At 45.3% G+C, this 21,578-nt stretch overlaps 1 protein-coding gene across 1 annotated transcript in view; it reads right to left on the bottom strand.

Moving 5' to 3' along the window:
* Positions 1–21,578, bottom strand: part of ACSS1 (acyl-CoA synthetase short chain family member 1) — a 200,218-nt gene that overhangs the window by 156,347 nt on the left and 22,293 nt on the right. Inside the window, exon 2 of the mRNA XM_077486195.1 lies at positions 1,160–1,256. Within this exon, the coding sequence (XP_077342321.1) occupies positions 1,160–1,256 (97 nt within the window). The remainder of the gene's footprint in view (positions 1–1,159; positions 1,257–21,578) is intronic.

The raw sequence follows: 21,578 nt of genomic DNA, 5'->3' as shown, positions 1-21,578 counted from the left end.
AGCAGCATTGACAGTCTGGGGGGGAGGAATGTTAACCTCTTGGCGCCAAGCGCACGCCTCTCGGCAACTGGGCCTTGGCACCGAGCAGCTGCATATTTTCCTTCTATAGCGCCAACCGTGCTGTGCAGAAAGCATGCTCCCTTAGCACTCCCGACACATAGACCAGTGGCTCACGGAAAACTCTGGATTGCTGTCAATTACAGTGCTCACATGGCCATAAGCCCTGACTCCTGGCATAGCAAACACCATAGCAAAGGGTCGGCAACAGCCAGCGCCAAGGGGTTACATGTACTAGCAGATTTAGGTACATTACAAACTAAAGTTAAACTCCAGCTCAGAATTTATAATCATTTACAGCAACAGTTTTTTTTTTAAGTTTGAGATAAAGGTTTTACATAAATAACGAATAGCTGATCATTGTAAGCACCTCTGTCAGTGGTAAATGGTTTGTCTCATTTTGTAAGCTGATATATCTGGAGGAAAGCCTGTTCTTTTGAAAAACAACAGGCCTACTGGCAGGCTCACCAGATAAAGATAAAGTAAAGAAAGCCTAAAAAAGGAAATGAATGCAGCCATCACAACCAATGTCTCGTACACACGACCATACTTTCCGGCAGACTAGGTCCGAAGGGATTAGTCCATCGGACAATCCGATCATGTGTGGGCTAGCCCGATCGTTTTTCGAAAAATAAATCCGATGGACCTAGAAATAGAACATGTTTCAAATCTATCCGACGGACTCAATTCCAACAGACTAAAATAGGGAAAACCGTTCCTCTGTGTGCTGGTCCGACGGACCAAATACGACGCAAGGGATGCTATTGGCTACTAGTTATTGAACTTCCTTATTTAGTTCTGTTTACGTCATCATGTTCAAAACAAACAGACTTTCGAACGGACTTAGTCCATTCGTGTGTGGCCAAGTCCGTTTGTTTGGAAAGTCCGTAGGAACTCAGCCAAAAGTCCGTTGGGAAGACCATTGGACCTAGTCTGCTGGAAAGTCTGGTCGTGTGTACGTGGTTTTTCGAGTTGGTAAACTGCAATATGATGCTGTAAATGTTTGCTTTTTGGTTTAATACAGTTATAAATCCATTAAGAGTTAGGCACACATAGATCTGTAAAAAAACAGGTATGTATTCATAGATCACATATATCCTACCTGTATGTGATGTATACTTCAGTGCCTGGTTCATCCTTTTCCCAGATTAATGCAACTCTGTCTGGACACTGATGGACATGCTTGTCTAGGCAATTCACTATAGGGGAGAACACAGGTTTTGGCTTTAATATCATGCAATATAGATTTAAAACAGAGAATAATACAAAAAAAAAAAAAAAAAGAAATAAGAATAAAGATTCCAATATAATAGAAGTTTCCCTTACATTCGTCGTTGTGCTATATAATGTTTGAAACAAATTTTGTGTAACAAGTAGAAGACAAGTACCAATGTCATGTACTGTATACTTTTTAATACACTGCTCCCTAAAAGACAAATCCACTAATACAGTCTACATATTTTAGTTTAAAATAGAATTTTGAATTTAGAGTGATACCATTTATTGGCTAACTAAAAAGACAGCAGTACAAGCTATGGAGGCACGCTGGACTCTTGTTTAGGCAACATTTCCCGAAGAAGAGGGCAGCATGCCTCCAAAGCCTACACTACGGTTTTATTGTTGACCAACAAAAGTTATCACCCTAAATCCAAATTTCTACTTTTAGTCCACAGAGAGTCCTTGGAGAAAAAACAGAGCCCTGCCAGAAGACTTTAGGTGAAGAAACCATGTGGGCCCCAACAAGCTGCAAAGCAAAGATCTTGGAGGAGCCAGGATAGGACAGTCAAGACTGAGGAGAATGCTAGGGTGGGGAGACTAAAGCCGCGTACACACGGGCGGACTGTATGGCCTACTTAGTCCGTCGAAACACATTTCAGCGGACAGTCCGCTCGTGTGTGGGCTTCAGCTGACTTTTTCAGCATGCAGTCTGGTGTACTAAGTATTTCGGATTTTTCGAAATTCTGTCCGTCATACTTTGGTTTCAGCGGACAATCCGCTCGTCAGTAGGCTAGTTCGACGGACTAAGAATGGCGCATGCTCAGAAAGGATTTACACGGCGGAAGGTTGCATTGCTGTGTATTCGACTTCCTATTTATAGTCCCGTTGTACGTGCTGTACACGTCATCGCGCAAGCTTTCGACGGACTGTTTGGCTATCCGTGTGTGGTCAAGTCCGTTCATTCGAAAGTAGGACGGACTGTCCGTCGGATTGTATGACGGACTAAGTAGGCCATACAGTCCGCCCGTGTGTATGCGGCTTTAGTATACTAAATTACCCCCATTGACTTTAAAAGGGCATTATATAACTGTTCTTTGGGGAAGCACTGCCATTTTACAAGGATGGGACTTACGCATAAAGTAGTGGGGCATGGCGAGAACATTCATCTGTGCTTTGAAAACACAAAAAAAAGTGGTTTACTGTTTATTTAAAGGCAGGAGGCAGAACAAGCCAAATCATTCCTGCTGGGTTTGCACTGGTGCGATATTAGACATCGCATGTGATTCGCACCAATTTGCATCACATTCGCACCAAAATGATGCAGGGCCCTTTTTTTGGTCTGCGATGGAATCAGATCGCATAGGTGTTCACACCCATGCGATCTGATTCCTGCACAATTCGGTAGTTCGCATTGCGATCTACGAACCGATCTGGGGTTGTCGATAACTTTGCATTGACACTCGCAGAGGTTCGCAGGTGTCAGTGTGAACTGCCAGCAGGTGACATGTGGGAACCCGCACTGGAATCGCGCTGCTTCCTGCATCGCATATATGTGAACCGGGATTGTCCCAGGCCAAATTTGCATACATATGTGAAGACATTTAGCACATTCAATACTAAAAAAATAGAGTTCTAGAAAACATCTAAGGACTGGTAAGCTGCAAGGTATTACATTTTGGTTTTTGGGTTAAAGCGGTAGTAAACCCGCAATTTTTTATTTTATTTTTTTAAACCTGCAAAGCAAAATGCATAATGAGCTAGTATGCACCGCATACTAGCTCATTATGAAATACTTACCTTAGAACGAGGCCCCGACATCTGGCCCGATCCACGCCGAGGGAGCCGACATGCTCCCTCGGCGTCTCTTCCGGGTATCGCGGCTCCGGCGCTGTGAGTGGCCGGAGCCGCGATATCGTCACTCCCGCGCATGCGCGCGGGAGATTTCAGTCCGGCCGCACGAGCGCTGCCGGATTTTCACGGCGAGAACCCCCTTGTGCGCATGCGCCGCTGCAGTCAGCAGCGCATACCGAGGGGAATATCTCCTAAACCGTACAGGTTTAGGAGATATTATTTTTACCTACAGGTAAGCCTTATTATAGGCTTTCCTGTAGGTAAAAGTTAAAAAATTGACCATACTACCACTTTAAGATACTATTTTAAATAAAGGTTCAGATACTGGATTAACTGGTAAAATTTAAAAAAAAGCAATATAACATTATAATATATATTATTTTACAAATGTATTTATCACTGTCATTTATCATAGCATTTAATGTTATTCATTAGGACAAGAGCTTACACAGTTTCCCACATGACTGTATACTCTGATAGTGTATGATAAGTGATGAACTGTGATGTCATAACAATAAAATAACATTTTTGCTAAGTTTGGGTCCACGCTTACCTGGAGTTAGCTTTTTTGCAATATATATTCATTACTGGAGTGGATCCCTATACTGATAAAATTACAGGCAACAGATGACAAAAATGGAATCCCCGGTCTCAAACTATTTCAATATGTATGAAATGTATTAATTTCTTTGTGGGGTTCTACATATTTAACAGTAACGTTTTTTACTCAATATGTATAACACATCAGGTGCATATGATGGTCACAAGTCAGAGTATAGTGTGTATAGCAGATCTCCAGGAATGCAAAAATACAGTATCAATATAACCTCCATGACCTGTAATGGTGTATTATAATTGGAGTAAAAATGCTAATGTATGATAAATACTTCATAAAAACAAAACTATTTAGGCTAACATTTAAATTATTGATCTTCACAGACATAAAAAGGTGACTATAGATCATATCATGAGGTTTCATAACCTACTCAAGCCAAAAGATACTTTATGACCAAACTGTATCCAACTATCTATAGCAGCTATTCTCAACCAGGGTACCCTGAAGGTTCCATGAAACTTAAAGCGGAGTTCCACCCAAAAATGGAACTTCTGCTTTTCGGAATCCTCCCCCACTCCGGTGTCACATTTGGCACCTTTCAGGGGGAAGGGGGGGCGGCAGATACCTATCTAATATAGGTATTCTACAGGTCCCAGGAGACAGTAGGGACCAGTGGGAGCGCGCAGTAGGGAATCAGGTGCCGACATTGCGGGTGTCCTGGACAGGTAAGTGTCCATATTTTAAAAGTCAGCAGCTGAAGTATTTGTAGCTGCTGACTTTTAATGCCCTGTACACCCGGTCGGACTTTCCGACGGAAAATATGCAATCGGATCGTGTTGTCGGAAAATCCGACCATGTGTGGGCTCCATCAGATGTTTTCCATCAGAATTTCCGACACACAAAGTTTGAGAGCTGGATCTAAAATTTTCCGACAACAAAATCCGATCATTTAAATTCCGATCATGTATAGACAATTCCGACAGACAAAGTGCCACGCATGCTCAGAATAAATTACGAGACGAAAGCTATTGGCTAGTGGCCTGTTTATAGTCCCATCGTACGTGTTGTACGTCACCTCGTTCTGAACGATCTGATTTTCCAACAACTTTGTTCAACCGTGTGTATGCAAGACAAGTTTGGACCAAAATCCGTCAGAAAAAATCAGACGGATTTTGACGTCGGAAAGTCCAACCTTGTGTACAGGGCATAAAAAAAAAACGCGGAACTCCGCTTTAGTCTTAAAGTCTGCTCACATAGTTTGTAATAAAAACATCTTTGCCATTCTGAAGCTTCCCTTCAACCACTTTGCATATTATTTTATATATATACTGTGATTCTGTACTTGAATGATCCATCCCCCCTCCCTTACTGGCAAACTCTCACAAGAGTGAGAGAAAGAGAACTGTGCATGATGTCATAAGCCTATACTAATGACCAGGCAAGAAACAGTAAGTGGGCTGTATAAGGTAGTTACTGGCATAAAAATAATGTTTTACCATCCAAAGTTAAAGCAACAAGGGCAGAAGATTTAACAGATGGAAAGATGAAAAAATTACTGAAGTTCCGCTTTAAAGTTCCTACAGAGGTTGCTAGGGGTTTGAGTTATGGCTGATTGACCTCCCATTTTATGCTGTCTGTATAATCTCGACTCCAATGCCATTTAACAGTGCCACTGGGAAGACATGTTATTTTTTAGCCATCTTTAACCCTCCTGGCGGTATTCCCGAGTGTGGCTTGGGGTTAAATTTCAGTACCATTAGCGGAACCCCGAACCACACTCGAGAATGCATTGCAGAATCCTGGTCCAGCCTACTTACCTTGTCACCAGGATCCTGTGATACACCCCCTGTTGTGTCCTCCGCTGGATCCTCCATCTGATGCTCTATGTTCCGGGCTCCGTTCCCTGCGAGCGTTGCGGTGCATGGGGGCGGAGCCTGTCAGCAAATTTAAAAAGTACAAAAAAAACACATACAGTACACTGTAATCTTCTCCTCTGGGACTGTGACATCATAATGGGCGGGGACATCATCCGGTTATGTCCCTATATAAGTCGCCGCACGCCGCGTCCCTGACACTGTGAGCGGAGGCAGCAATGAGGCAACATCTGAAGAGAAGAGAAGAACAGAAGAACAGAAGACGGCGACAGCGTCGACAGAAGACCGGGCCACCACATGTAAAAGAGCTAGAAGAAGGCGCAGTGGCCCGGCAAGAAGAACCGAAGAGGGGGACAAGACCCCCGAAGTCGGAAGAAGAGGGCGGCAGCGAAGAAGAAAGCTGGGCTCCTCCGCTAGCAAAAGAGCTAGCAGAAGATAGCGGAGGAGTCCGGCGAGAAGACCCCCGAAGACGGACAGAACACCTCCGGAGCTGTGCAATTAACTATTTTAACCCTTGTGTGTTGTTTTTTTTAACTTTTTTTTACAGGTGAATGGGTAGGGGTACATTGTACCCCATACTCATTCACATAAGGTGGGGGGCCGGTATCCGGGGGTCCCTTATTAAAGGGGGCTCCCGGATTCCGATAAGCCCCCCACCCACAGACTCCGACAACCAATGGCCAGGGTTGTCGGGAAGAGGCCCTTGTCCTCATCAACATGGGGACAAGGTGCTTCGGGGTGGGGGGCCGCGCGGCCCCCCCTTCGCCAATGCACCCCCCATGTTGAGGGCATGCGGCCTGGCACGTCTCAGGAGGGGGGGGGGGGGCGCTCGCTTGTCCCCATCCCCTTTAATGACCGGCCGGGTAGCGTGCTCGAACAAGGGTCTGATATGGACCTAGGGGGGACCCCCATGCCGATTTTGTCGGCGTAGGAGTTCCCCTTTAAGTCCATACCAGGTGATGGGGCCAGCGACGCCTCCTTCGCTGGCCCCCGGCTACCTGGAGACGCGCTCACAATGAGCGGACTTTTCTCCGCGCGGGAAAAGTCCGCTCATTTCAAAAGTATGGCGGACTAGCACACACGGCTGTACTGTCCGCCGAAAAGCGAGTCCGGCGGACATATTGGAGTGCAAAAATACTTTCTTAGTCCGCCGGACTTTTGGGTAAAAAAAGTCCGCGGGAGGCTACACATGGGTGGATTGTCCGGCGGACTTGAGTTTGCCGGACTTTTCCACCGGATTGTTTGATCGTGTGTACACAGCACTAGAATTACAGGCCTACAATATAAAACACAGAATTTCCATGCAAAACAATGTGCCGCTTTGAGATTCAAAAATCAGACATAATCATACCACCAGGGAGGCTACAAGTGACTTCTTCCCCCTGACCACAAATCTAATGGACCTTCTTCCCCCTGATCACAAATCTAATGGACCTTCTTCCCCCTGACCACAAATCTAATGGACCTTCTTCCCCCTGACCACAAATCTAAGGGACCTTCTTCCCCCTGACCACAAATCTAAGGGACCTTCTTCCCCCGACACCTGATAAATTATTTTAGCAAGGGTTGTCAAGGGTTTCTGTGGGGTAAAAGGGTCCAGAAAGGCTGATCTAAAGATTCAAACAGTACAGACTAAATAAAAAGTGATGAGGTGAACTTTCAATCATGACAAACATTTCCATCATTTAGGAAGAACTGGGTGGTAGATGGAAGGAGGATTGAAAGGCAAAGGTCTAAATTTAACCACTGCACTCTATCTTCAATTACTAGTGGACCTTAAAATCCATACAAGAAATATTTTAAAATAAAGGATATACTTCTGACAGTAGGTTCCATCTGACCCAAAGGTGGAACCACTCACCACAGAACCGCAGTAGCCCAGAACAATAGGTCAAGCACTAAGAACAACTCAGACTCCCCTTGTAATTCAAATAGCGAAGAAGTCTGCGCTAAAAGTGTGCGAAGGCAGTTAGCAGCAGGTCTATGTACAGAAACCCAATGAAGATGCAAACATATATGTGCAGCGCTTAATACATAAAGGATAAAATCAAAAGGAATGTATATGCCTGAATCACAATATATTATAGAATAAAAAAAATGGTAACGATGATAATAAAGAAAAGTAGAATGTCCCAAAGAAAAGAGTACATATAGGATGATATAGTCTGGTGCCTAGAAAAGACTTCCACCTTTATCCAAAAGCACACAAGGAAACGCTCCTCAATACGTATGCGAGAAAATAAAACACTACACACCCAGTCGCAGCCTCCGATCAACTAACCAAAACCTCCTCCTCATCCTTAAATCCCGCTACAAATCAAAGGGAGAACAAAGAGTCGCAGTCCAAGGACCACGGCTATGGAACGCTCTACACACTAACATCCGCATGGAAGAAGACCATCGGGCCTTCAGAAAAAAACTCACGACCCACCTCTTCTAAGAAGCAGGAAAGTACAGGACGGATCAAGCGCCTTGAGGCGATTCAGTTCGCAGGTGTAGCGCTGTACAAGTCATTCATTCATTTGTTCATTCATTATCCACAACACTCCACTTGTGCTCATTGCTCTTGCCACATTCATCAGATCCTATGCTGCCAAAAATAAGCAGCAGAAAGCTCATCAATAACAAAAGACCTCCCAGCCTCTCACACACAACCATCCAGCTTCTCCAGTACTCCACAGGTGCCTGATGATACAGATGTCTACCAAAGGAGGGCGTTCTGCTATGCACACAAGGGCTATATGGAAGGAAAGTGATCACTACAGGGAGTCGCACCGGAGGGCGACTACTATAGTGTAGTCATTTATTTAAAAATGTAAAATTCACATAAAAAATGTATATCCAAATGGCCAACAAAACATAAGGTAAAAGCAATCTTACAATCTACTTACTAAGGCCAGGAGCCGGCCAAGATTGGAGCCGTGTGTAGGCAGGATGAATGTACCAAGTTGAGCGATCGCTAAACTTGGGTACAACCAGCCTGCCGGATTCACTTGCAATTATCACTGCTGTAGCCACTAGCAATAATCACCGTCTTCCCCCTTCTGCCTCCACCCCCCATCCGGGAACAGACAATTGCTCGGCAGAAGGGATTACCCTGTCAGCACTGACAATGTTAATAGGGGAATTGTGCAAATTTCTTTCCTTCGGTTGCAGGAAATAAATTTACACTGTCTATGGCCAGCCTAAGATGGCCCGAAGCAGCAGCGTGATGTCAGTGCGTAGCCCCCCCTAATGCGGTTCGTGTCAGGGCACGTCTTCAGGCCAATGTATTAGGCACTGCACATTTGTCCCCTTTCATCCAGCACTCAGCTTGAGAATGTTCAATAAAAGGCTGCAGCTGCATACAATCATAATAAAGCCACAAGACCTTGTGATACATATTTACAAGGAAATTAGACATGGAGTAGATCAGTAGAATAATAACTGGAGTATACGGGCTGTTGCAGTAACACATGTCTATATTTCTTAGTACAAGAGGTTACTGGAGGTAATGTATAAAACCTGGATGAAAAATAAAGGATATGTAGCACCCTCTAGTAGTGAGATAAGTTGTCTATAGTCATTAACACAATTCCAGATTTCTAGTGTCTCTCTGATTGGGTGTTAGGAGTAACATCTTCACTTTTCTATTGCTCTAGTACATACCTTCGAGACCCTAGCATTGATATTTCCCCACATCCCTTCAAATGGGCCATAGTGTTAGTTTGTTATATGCTAGGGAGAATCCAACAGAAGGTCAAGACAGCATGACTTCGTAAAGCTTGCACACGTATGTTGAATAGCACAGAGGTCCCCAACTCTTGGACCGGTCTTCTCTGATCCTCCCCTTCTTCCACAGACCCTAATCCATCTCCTGATAAAACAGAGGCTAGGGGATAAGCTGCACATGCTCAGTTTGCTGTTTATTTCTAGAGAGTTTTTTTTTTCTTGGGAGAATTCATGTGTTCAGCACAGGGCCAATCAGCACTGTCCAGACAGAGGGTCAGGGGTCCTGCAACCAAATAGGATAGTCAGAGCAGAATGAAAACTCCTCCTACAAGCTTTAACCAGACACTGATGGAAGTCACAAGACTGCTATATACTTCTGATGAAAAAATCTATTTAGCAGTTTATATTTACAAAAATAATAGCATTTCCATGTTCTGTGTACTGTGGAAGACCAGATATAGTGAATGCAGGGTCCTGGGTTTAGTAATACTTTAAGTGTACTCCCCAGTCACAGCTGATAAATAAACCTTGAGATGCATGCAGAGAAAACAGAATTGGTCACAGCACAGCAGAGGTTGTCAATCACCTTCTGTGTGCTGAGGGGGGGGGGGGTTCTGTGGTGTCAACATGACTTGTCAGATGTGAGTCATTGAGATAGCAGAAAAATGAGAGGGGAGACAGGAATTGCTCACAGTGCTTCAGATTGAGGCTAGTACACACAATAGAGGGATATGGTCTGTTCATTTTTCATTTCAAAGTTTTGCACCCTGCTGTGCTACATCACATACATGTACGTGATCTGGCATTTTTTGCCACCCCGCCTATGCTGTCATTCGCTACAACATGTCGGGTTAGCAGTTCCAGTGATTTATGGCTGGGACCTGCTCATCAGCTTAGTCCAGAGCCTTGTATTTACTGACAACACAGGGCTCTGTATTTGGAGTAGAGATGTGGATGTTTTTTTCTCCCTGCAAAGGAGATAAAACAGTCACATCTCTTAGTAAAATGATCACACATTACACATTTTAGGCACACAGTTAACCCTTTGATTGCCCCTAGATGTTAACCCATTCCCAGCCAGTGTCATTAGTACAGTGACAGTGTAAAGTATTATCACTGATCACTGTATTGGGGTCACTGGTGATGTCTATGGCAGTTAGTCCATTCCCATCCAGAGTCAGTTAGTGTCAAATTGCCTACTGCACTGCATTGTCCCACTACAAGTCGCTGATCACCACCTTTACTAGTATAAAAAAAAATTCTAGTATACATACTGTACCACCATTTTTAGATTGACTGCGCAATTGCCAGTTAAAGTAGTGCAGTGCTGAATAGCAAAAAATGCCCTGGTCACAAAGGGGGTTAAACATTACCAGAGCTGAAGTAGTTAAAGTTTTATTATTTGTTATTATTTGTTACCTTCACATTCACCAGTCAGATTCAGACTTAATATAGAAGTTTGATTCTTACTAATGATACATTAACCGCTTGCTGACCAGCCGCAGTCATTATACTGTGGCAGGTCTGCACGTTCCTGCGAGCCGTTGTAGCTGTACTGTAACCACGATCTGTCATCACCTCTAATCAGTCCTCTCCACCTACAGTTAGAACGCACAGTCAGGGAACACAGTTAACCCCTTGATTGCCCCCTAGTGTTAACCCCTTCCCTGCCAGTGACATTTATACAGTAATCAGTGCATTTTTATACAGTAATCAGTGCATTTTTATAGCACTGATCGCTGTATAATTGTCAATCGACCCAAAAATATGTCAAAAGTGTCCGATGTGTCCGCCGTAATGTTGCGGTCATGATAAAAATTGCAGATCACCGCCATTACTAGTAAAAAAAAAAATATTAATAAAAATGCCATAAATCTATCCCCTATTTTGTAGACGCTATAACTTTTGTACAAACCAATCAATATACTTTTATTTAGTAAAAATAGGTAGAAGAATACATATCAGCCTAAACTGAGAAAAAAATTCCTTTTTTTTAAAAAAAATTGGGGATATTTATTATAGCGAAACATACAAAATATTGTGTTTCTTTCAAAATTGTTGCTCTTTTTTTTTTGTTTATAGCGCAAAAAATAAAAACTGCAGGGATGATCAAATACCACCAAAAGAAAGCTATATTTGTGGAAAATTTTGTTTGTGTACAGCATCGCACGACAATGCAATTGTCAGTTAAAGTGACGCAGTGACGCATCGCAAAAAATGCTCTGGTCATTGAGCAGCCAAATCTTCCGGGTCTGAAGTGGTTATAGCAGAACTAAGGGGCTTTACACTAGTGTTGCAGTGGACACTCTTTAAGTGTATGTTACCACAACATTTCAATTTCCTGATATGTGTTTGCTGTACCATGTACTTATATAAAAAAAGATATCCTGTTCTCTTTGCATCGCTTCCTTTGTGTGCTATATCTGGTGATACTGCTAGTCCCTCTGCTTTCCCATTGCAAACTGACATCCCCCCCAAGCATTGCAGATTTTCCATCCCAGTGTGGCTAGATTTCTTCTTTGCATTCTACGTGGGAACACAGATTGTCTGTCCTCCAATGGTCAGACTTGTGCTGACAGCCCCCCCTGCACATATCTTCATTGGGAAGATCAGTGTACTGCTGTTTCTCTGACTCCTGCTGACACGGCCCGGTTCAGTATCTACCGCAAGCTGAAAATAAAAGTCATGTGATCATTTAAAAAAAAAGAAAAAAAAAAGAAAAAAGCTTTTTTATAATGTGTAAAATATATACACAGTATGTGCAAAGGTTTTAGGCAGGTGTAAAAACAATGATGTAAAATAAGAATGCTTTCAGAAATAGAAGTGTTAATATTTTTGTTTAATCAATTAACAAACTGGAAAATAAATGAAGAGAGGAGAAATCCAATTCAAATCAATATTTGGTGTGACTATCCTTTGGCTTTAAACCAGCATCAATTCTTCTAGGTACACTTTTACCAGGGGTGCTCAACCTTTTGAAGAGCAAGGTCCACTTTAGTGACTTGGCAGCTGGTCGTGGGCTACAATGAGCAGAGCGGGCAGGTGACAGGCCTGTGTCCACACTGCATATGCAGAGCAGACAGGGACACAGTCTACTCTACTCTACGGGCCCTCCAATCCGCACAGACAGAAGGAGACGGACTCCCTTCTGTTTTTTAAGCAGATCGGATTGGAGATAGGCAGGTGTAAAAGGACGCAGGTCAGTTTAAATCTGCCGCTCTATAGAGGTGATCGTATGAAAGGAGCCTAAGGCTGCTTTCACACTGATGCACTGCTGTTTATCTGCACCTTAACTGACCTTAATCTTAACTACTTCCTCAGGATTCCCGCAGGTATTGCTGGCTACTGCTGTCTCCCAGGTGGGTATGGCTGGTAGCAGCTGCCGGTTGTCCTTCAGGGTGAGTACGGCTGGTGGGTCCTGCTGGCAGGTACTGCTGGCTGGTACTGGTGGGTACTGCTGGGTGGTACTGCTGGGTACTGGTGGACACTGCTGGCTGGTACTGGTGGGTACTGCTGTCTGGTACTAGGGGGTACTGTTGGCTGGTACTGTGGGTACTGCTGGCTGGTACTTATGGGTACTGCTGGGTACTACTGGCTGGTACTGCTGAGTACTGGTGGCTGTTACTGGTGGGTGGTGCTTGCTGGTACTGCTGGCTGGTATTTCTGGGTACTGCTGGCTGGTACTGGTGGGTACTGCTGGCTGGTACTGGTGGATACTGGTGACTACTGCTGGCTGGTACTTTTGGGTTCTGGTGGGTACTGCTGGCTGGTACTTCTGGGTACTGGTGGGTACTTTTTGGTAAGGCTGGGTAGTGCTTGTGGGTACTGCTAGCTGGTACTTCTGGGTATTGCTGGCTGGTATTTCTGGGCACTGGTGGGTACTGGTGGCTGGTACTTCTGGGTACCTCTGCCTACTACTTCTGGGTATTGGTGGGTACTGCTGGGTGGTACTTCTGGGGACTGGTGGCTGGTACTTCTGGGTACTGGTGGCTGGTACTTTTGGGTACTGGTGGGTGGTACTTTTGGGTACTGGTGGGTGGTACTTCTGGGTACTGCTGGCTGGTACTTCTAGGTACTTTTGGGTACTGGTGGGTACTGCTGGTTGGTACTTCTGGGTACTTTTGGGTACTGCAGGCTGGTACTTCTGGGTACTTTTGGGTATTGGTGGGTACTTCTGGCTGGTGCTGGTGGGTACTACTGGCTGGTACTGGTGGATACTGGTGACAACTCCTGGCTGGTACTTCTGGGTTCTGGTGGGTACTGCTAGCTGGTACTTCTGGGTGCTTGTGGGTACTGCTAGCTGGTACTTCTGGGTATTACTGGCTGGTATTTCTGGGTACTGGTGGATACTGGTGGCTGGTACTTCTGGGTACTGCTGGCTGGTACTCCTGGGTACTGGTGGGTACTTTTGGGTACTGGTGGTTGGTTCTTCTGGGTCCTGGTGGGTACTACTGGCTGGTATTTCTGGGTACTAGTGGGTACTTTGGGTACTGGTGGGTGGTACTTCTGGGTACTGGTAGGTAGTGCTTCTGGGTACTGGGGGGTACTGCTGGCTGGTCTTTCTGGATACTGGTGTGTACTGCTGGCTGGTATTTCTGGATACTGGTGTGTACTGCTGGCTGGTATTTCTGGGTACTGCTGGCTGGTTCTTGATCCCCCATACCTGCCATCAGTGTGACAGAAGCGGCGCTGGAGGAAGCATGTGGCTGCAGTAGAGAGCAGAGCTGATGCTTCCTGTATCTCGCTGGGAACTGTCACAGGCGGAGCACATTTGGTATCACGCTGCCTGAGACAGAAGCTGGCGCTATACAGGAAGCATCGGCTCTGCTTACTCTGCAGGAGGCGCGGGCCACATCAGAGGATGCCACGGGCCACTGGTTGGGCACCCATGACTTACACAGTTTCTGAAGGAACTCGGCAGGTAGGTTGTTCCAAACATCTTGGAGAACTAACCACAGATCTTCTGTGGATGGATGTAGGCTGCCTCAAATCCTTCTATCACTTCATATAATTCTAGATAGACTTGATGATGTTTAGATCAGGGCTCTGTGGGGGGCTAAACCATCACTTCCAGGACTCCTCATTTTTCTTTACATTGAAGATACTTCTTAATGACATTGGCTGTATGTTTGGGGTCCTTGACCTGCTGCAGGATAAATTGGGGCAAATCACATGCCTTCCTGATGGCATGATGGATAAGTATCTGCCTGTATTTCTCAGCTCTGAGCATAGAAGATAGCTCATTAAGAACTATCAGATTTAGATACACCAACAAATTGAAGCCAAACTCCAGCTCAGACTTTATAATCAGTAACAGCAACAGTTTTTTTTTTTGTTACCTTTTGGGAATAAAGCTTTTACATAAATAAATAAAAAAACACATTTTTGTATGTACTCCTGTCAGTGGTAAATGGTTTGTCTCAACCCTCTAACTACAGCTGCAGCACAGCTTGTTCTGTTGGCAGGACCAACAGGTGAAAAAGAAAGAAAGAAAGCCTACAAAAACTAAAGCAGCAATCACATCTAAGCCCTTGTACACACGGTCGGACATTCCGACGGAAAATGTCCGATCGGACCGTGTTGTCGGATGATCCGACCGTGTGTGGGCTTCATCAGACTTTTTCCGTCGGAATGTCTGACCAACAAAGTTTGAGAGCTGGGTATAAAAATTTTCTGACAACGTGATCCGATCGGAGAATTCTGACCGGACAAAGTGCCACGCATGCTCAGATCAAATTCCTACACCAAAGCTATTGGCTACTAGCCTGAATGTAGTCTCGTCGTAACTAAATGATGTCATCCCGTTACGAACTTTTGGGTTGAACACCACTTTAAGCAGTAAAAGTGTAATGTCGCGTACACACGACCGGGCTTTTCAACAGACTAGGATATTACGATCGTGTGTGGGCTCCAGCTGACTTTTTTCCCCCAAAAGTCAGATGGGCCTAGAAATAAAACATGTTTCAAATCTTTCCGACGGACTCGAGTCCGGTCAAAAAATCAGTTCGTCGGTATGCTAGTCCGACGGACGAAAACCGATGCTAGGGCAGCTATTGGCTACTGGCTATGAACTTCCTTATTCTAGTCCAGTCGTACGCCATCACGCTCGAATCCGTCGGACTATGGTATGATCGTGTGTGGCCAAGTCCGTTTGTTTGGAAAGTCCATCGGAACTCCGCCGAAAGTCCGTCAGGAAGACTGTCGGACCTAGTCTGTTGAAAAATTCAGTCGTGTGTACGCGGCATACGTTACACAGCACACGGATTGAGGAAGCATCCACACAAATCTTTCTCCTTTCACTGTCCAGGCTTGGATAGGTCCACGATGACCTGGGTTCAGAGGAAGTGGTTTATATGATGCTGGCCATCAGACTGAGGACATCTAGATGCAGAAAAACATACTACAAAGGCAAACTCTGTATTGAAGATGTATATCGCAGCAGAACTTGGTTTTGTTATGTGTTATTAATTGTTATCTCATTATGTTTGGCTGGAGTTCTGAAGTAGCAAAAGATTAAAAAATCCCCAGTGTAGTCATAGCCTTAAAAGAATTTACTGGACTCTATCTGAGACGTATTATGTAAAACTCAGATTACAGTGGATTCAGCGATTGCAATGTTTCCTTTCATTGACTGATTTCACACCCTGCCTGGGATAGCTCTTTATAGTGCGTCAAGCCCAAACTTTTTTTGTTTGTTTGTTTCTACTTGTGTTCCTTTTGTAGACTTTCCCTAACTTCCTGTCTGGTAAACCATTGTCAGTAGGACACCAAGTGAAGATAAATGTTTCTAACGCACTCCCAAATAACAGTATAAATGTAGGCATGCACAGGGGTGTGTGCCAGGTGTGCCAGGGTACACTCTAATCACTATGTGTGTTGCCAATTCCTCCTTCTGCCCGGGCCTCCTCCTCCTTGTTGCCCGCCCCTGCAGTGCTGCTGGCTTCCCTCCGCTCCTCTCCCTCCAGCTGCTGCATGGGATGTTTCAGGATAAAGAGCAGGGGAAGGGGTAGTGAATAGTTCCTTTTCTAAATAAACACACTCGCTCACTGTGTACATTCATAACTGAAAGCGGACCTTAAGTAATTTTTTAATCTTTCCATCTATTAAATCTTCTGCCCTTGTTGTTTTAATTTTGGATAATAAAACATTTTTTTCCCAGCCATTAAATACCTTATACAGCCCACTTCCTGTCTCTTCTCTGGTAAAAACCCTAGGCTTATGACATCATGCTCAGCTCTCTCTCTCTCTAGTGAGAGTTTGCCAGGAAGGGAGGGGGGTGAGTCATAAGAGAGCCAATGAGAGCTGCAGGGCTGGAGGTGTGTGTCTGTGTTTATCCAGGAAGTGAACAGGCAGCAGCTTCAGCTGCCGACAGTTAAACTGATTGCAGCCAGACTCAGTGGAGGGAGATTTCTGCAGCATATTTTGCAGGAACCACAGTATATATAAAATAATATACAAAGTGGTTGGAGGGAAGCTTCAAAAATGGCAAAGATGTTTTTATTACAAATTATGTGAGCAGACTTCAGTTCCCCTTGAAGCATGGTAAACAGTGTTTACCATGCTTCAGTTTGTGAATGAACTGGAAGCCTTTCAGCACAGAGCACTTCCCATTCATTCACTGCCCCATGCAGCTGAGGCTTCAGAGAAAGACATGTGTGTTTGAGTTTTGGGGTGCACACCCTAATGCAACAGGCTGCACACATCTATGAGTATAAATCTGACAGGGGTTCTAATCCATCTCCACTTCATACAGAACTAGAAAAAAAGTTTTTTTGAATGTTTTTGATGTGACATTCATTTTAAAGGGTAACTTCACTTTCATTGGAAAAAAATAGCAAATAAAAAAAATATACAATTGAGACACAAATCATATTGTAACTGAATGTTATTAAAAATTAACTTTACTTTTCAATCTGCAGCTCTGTCATTTTCTGTAAAATGCAATGCAATATGGCTACCTGGAGGCGTTCTGTACACAGATGGTGTACAGATCGCCTCCTGAAAATGTTATTTCCTGCTTGAAATATAATTTTTGATGAGATGCTCCCAAAGGGAAATCTCCTCTAGAGGAATGCTGCCCTTTCCAATTTCCTCATTAGAACCCTGCAGGTGCAGCAGCTGATTGATATTTATAAAATCACTCCCATAAAGATTCGCTCTGAAAATGGACACAGGCAAACAACAATTTCTTAAGAATAACAAAAGGATCTGAAAAAGGTCTGTTAAACTCCCTACAGTGTACATTGATCTCCCAGAGGGGAATGTTTTTCTTTCTCTACAAAAGTGGAGTTTCTCTTTAATGTCCCTAGTCTGCACTGAGCATAGAACATCTAATATCAGCCATTTCGTCCATCCTAAGGAAAGAATCAAAGGCCCTCAGCTACCTTTGATAAGCTGTTCAGTTAGAGCCCTTTCACACCGAGCCGCGGGGGGGGGCATCGGCGGTAAAGCAGCGCTATTTTTAGCGCCAATTTACCATCGTTTTAGCGGCAGTATTCAGCCGGTTTTACCCCTGCTAGCAGCCGAGAAAGGGTTAAAACCACTGCAAAACGCTGCTGCAGCAGCGCTTTTCCGGCGGTATAGCCACGCTGCCCCATTGATTTCAATGGGCAGGAGTGGTGAAGGAGTGGTATATACACCGCACCTTCACCGCTCCAAAGATGCTGCTAGCAGGACTTTTTTTACCATCCTGCTAATGCACCACTCCAGTGTGAAATCCCTTGGGGCTTTCACATTGGAGACACAGCAGCGGCTGTTTCAGGGTGCAAAAGAGACTATTTTTAGCGCTGTAGCGCCTGCAAAGTGCCCCAGTATGAAACGGGTCTTATTGGGAGCAGGTGATCAGTACCTGTCTATGTAACCAACAGCTGATTTTCATGTTTAGTGTAGCTCTCTGCCATTTGTTATATGCCAGTGTAGCATACAAGTGACAAAGAACACATTTAGACTAATTCATGGCTGTAATTCTCAGCAGAATTGGTGCACCCTGCCATAATCAATGGAACATGTGTAAAGTGAGTCAGCTAGAAGCAGTTTTCTATGAATGTATAAATGCTCCTAGTGATTATGGAAATATGTGATGAATAAAGAGAGGGCCGGAGTAAAAGCAAAAAAGCAATAGACATAGAGCCAAAGGGGTTAAAGGGACTTGGGACAGGGTCATGAGCATCAGAGGGATGCTGTAGGATAGGTTGTTAGCAGGCTGGGTGGGGTATGGTTTGAGCTGGGCGGAGCAGGGGGGGGGCGGGGGTTTGAATTGGTCAGGAGACCGGAAGGGGATGCTCTGCAGTCGGAGCAGCAGTGTGGAGCAACTTCCACACGCTGAGACAGCTCCTGCACTTAGGAATTTTTTGCCTGACTATGGCCGATATGGATGCTCTGATGTCCCAGCTGTGGGCTGCGGCCACTGTGCATGGCACAGACTGGCTTCATGCACAGGTCAGTGGGCTGCTTTTGGGAGCCGGGCAGGTGGGTTCCAGTTCTACACTCCCTCACCCACCACGTGCTCTGAGGTGCATGCCTTCAGAGCGCCTTAGCCCTGATGTGGCTCTCAGGGTCCAGCGCCTCGGAGTGCTCAGGTGGTCAGGGAAGGTAAGCGGCCTGGGCCCTCTGGTGCGAAGGCTGCAGATGATGTCACGGGCAGCCGCGCAGGTGCCCGGCGAGCTACAGCAACAACGGGCCAGGGCACAGCACGTTCACTGGCTCATGACTTCGGCGCAGGCTTGTTTATTCCATGGGAGGCCGGCAGATATTCCTCCTCTGGACAGTCGGTCAACAAGAAGAGGGGGTATTGTTGGTTGTTCAATGAGGGAACATGCAAGTTTGGAACAGCGTGCAAATTCAGGCATGAGTGCTCTGGGTGCGGGGGCTCCCACTCCTTTAATCGATGTACCCAGAAAGGGAAGGAGAGACCTGGGGAGCTTGCAGGAAAAAGGGAGGACTCCGGTAGCATATCAACGATGCGTCTGTTTCTAGGTAGGTATCCAAACCGTGAGGCAGCGGCTCTGCTGGCTTTGGGTGATGTTGATGGGGTTTCAGATTCCATGCAGTCTTCTCCGGCCCCCACATCCTGTGGACAATATGAGGTCGGCGAGGGCTGACCCAGTGGTTGTGTCGGATAAGTTGGCGAAGGAGGTTGTGTTGGGTTGCATGGTCGGTCCGTTTGACAGTTCACCACTGGATGATCTGGTGGTCACTCCGCTGGGGGTTGTCCCCAAGAAGGAATCCAACAAGTTCCAGTTTATTCATCATTTATGGTATCCCAGAGGAGGATCCGTGAATGAATTTATCGATCCTGGCTTGTGGGGTTCGTTTTAATGGACAGGGGGCTTTATTGACAAAAACAGATATTGAATCCGCTTTTTGGTTGTTGCCAGTGCATCCAGACTTGTTGGGTTGTTGGTGGCAGAGTGGCTATTTTATTGATCGTTTTTTACCGATGGGGTGTTCCATTTCCTGTTTCTTGTTTGAAACTTTTAGTTCCTTTTTTTAATGGGTGGTTCGGGAGGTGTCAGGGCTTCTGTCTGTCATTCACTATTTGGGTGACTTTTTGTGTGTTGGGCCGGCTGGCTCTAACCAGTGTAACCACTGTAGAAATTTGTTGGGTATGGTGCAGTATATGGCTGATTGCTTTGGCATTCTGCTTGCAGATGACAAGACAGAGGGTCCTTCTCTGGTAATGAGTTTTCTCTGCATTTTAATTGACACGCTGGCCAAGGAATGTTGCCTGCCAGACAAAAAACTGATGGATTTGTGATCGGTGGTGGTTTCAGTGTGGAAGGCTGGTAAGTTGACCCTGCGTCAGCTGCAGTCACTTCCCGGTAAGCTGAACTTTGCTTGTCAGATCATGCCGATGGGTAGGGTTTTCAATCTCCGTTTAGTGGAGGCCACTGCAGGGATTAGGTCTCCTGGGCATCACATTCGCCTAACTCGGGACCTCAAGGCAGACTTGGTGGTTTGGGAGTCCTTTCTGTATTCATATAACGGTAGGTCTGTATGGATGTCTGAGGAGATGTCAAGTTTTGATCTGGAGATCTTCACAGATGCCACGGGATCGGATGGGTATGGGGCATACTTTGGGGGTCGGTGGAGCGCTAGTCTTTGGCAGTTGGAATGGAGGGAGGCGGGTTTCACTCAGTAGTTGGCATTGTTGGAATTGTTTCCGATTGTTCGTGCGGTCAAGATTTGTGGGCACAGTTCAGTAACAAGAAGATTCATTTCAACTGCGATAATATGGCAGTTGTGCAGGCGATTAATAGTGTATCTGCTTCGTCGCCACCAGTGGTGCCTTTCTTGAGGCATTTGGTGCTGACTTGTTTACGTTGTAATGCTTTTATGTATGCTGTGCATGTCCCTGATTACACTAATTCCTTGGCCGAATGCTCTTTCTCGGGACAAGTGGGATTTGGTTGTTGGCTCTGGGAGTGGTGCAATTTGGGGTTCCTAGTCCGTAACAGCTGTGGCGGATTGCTATGGAGTAACAGCGACCTTAGTTTGGAGGTCGGTGAGTGAGGCTACCTGGTTGGTGTATTCAAAAGTGTGGGAGGAATGGTTTGGGCTGGTTCATGGCCTGGGTAGTGAAGTAGTTGTGGTTGATGACAGGTTTCTTGGTGCTGTATTTTTTAGGCCTTAATGTGGAGAAGGGTGTGTCGGTATCTGTACTGAATAGTAAGTTGGTGCGGTTGGCTTTTTTGTTTAAGTTGTCGGGTCACCGGGATTGTACAAAAGATTTTTTGGTGAGACAGGTGGTTAAGGGGTACCACAGGGGAGCAACGGCCGGTAGATGGTAGATGGTCACTGTCTTTTGATTTGTTGGGTTCAATATTTCAGGTTCTTCCAAGTGTGTGTACATCACCTTATGAGGCCCTGTTGTTTAAGGCGGCTTTTTCATTGCCATTTTTTGGCGCTATGCTTATCAGGGAATTGGTATGTTCTTCTAGATCGGGGTCTGATGGGTTGTAGTCAGCTGATGTCCAATGTGGGGACGTTTTTTATTTTTTTGGGATACAGAGATGCAAGACAGATCAAGCCGGTTGGGGAGCGGGTGGAGTTGTTCGGGGTTTCTCATTCACCAATTTGCCCGGTGCAGGTGGTTTCACGTTTTTTGGAGTTGTGCCCGGGGCACGTTGGTTCATTTTTGATGCATGCGGATGGCTCAACCTTGTCCCAGTACCAGTTTACGGCTGTGTTTTGCAGGTGTTTGGGGTTTTTGTCCGTCTGACTTTGCATCTCATTCCTTCCGTATTGGGGCTGCTACAGAGGCTGCACATTGGGATTTGAGTGAGGGGGTCTTGTGGCACATTGATAGTTGG

This window comes from Lithobates pipiens, unplaced genomic scaffold (assembly GCF_037356315.1).
Source record: "Lithobates pipiens isolate NorthernLeopardFrog02 unplaced genomic scaffold, aLitPip1_a1.2 Scaffold_18, whole genome shotgun sequence".
NCBI classification, from domain to species: Eukaryota; Metazoa; Chordata; class Amphibia; order Anura; family Ranidae; genus Lithobates; species Lithobates pipiens.
This window is presented reverse-complemented; position numbering and strand designations above follow the sequence as displayed.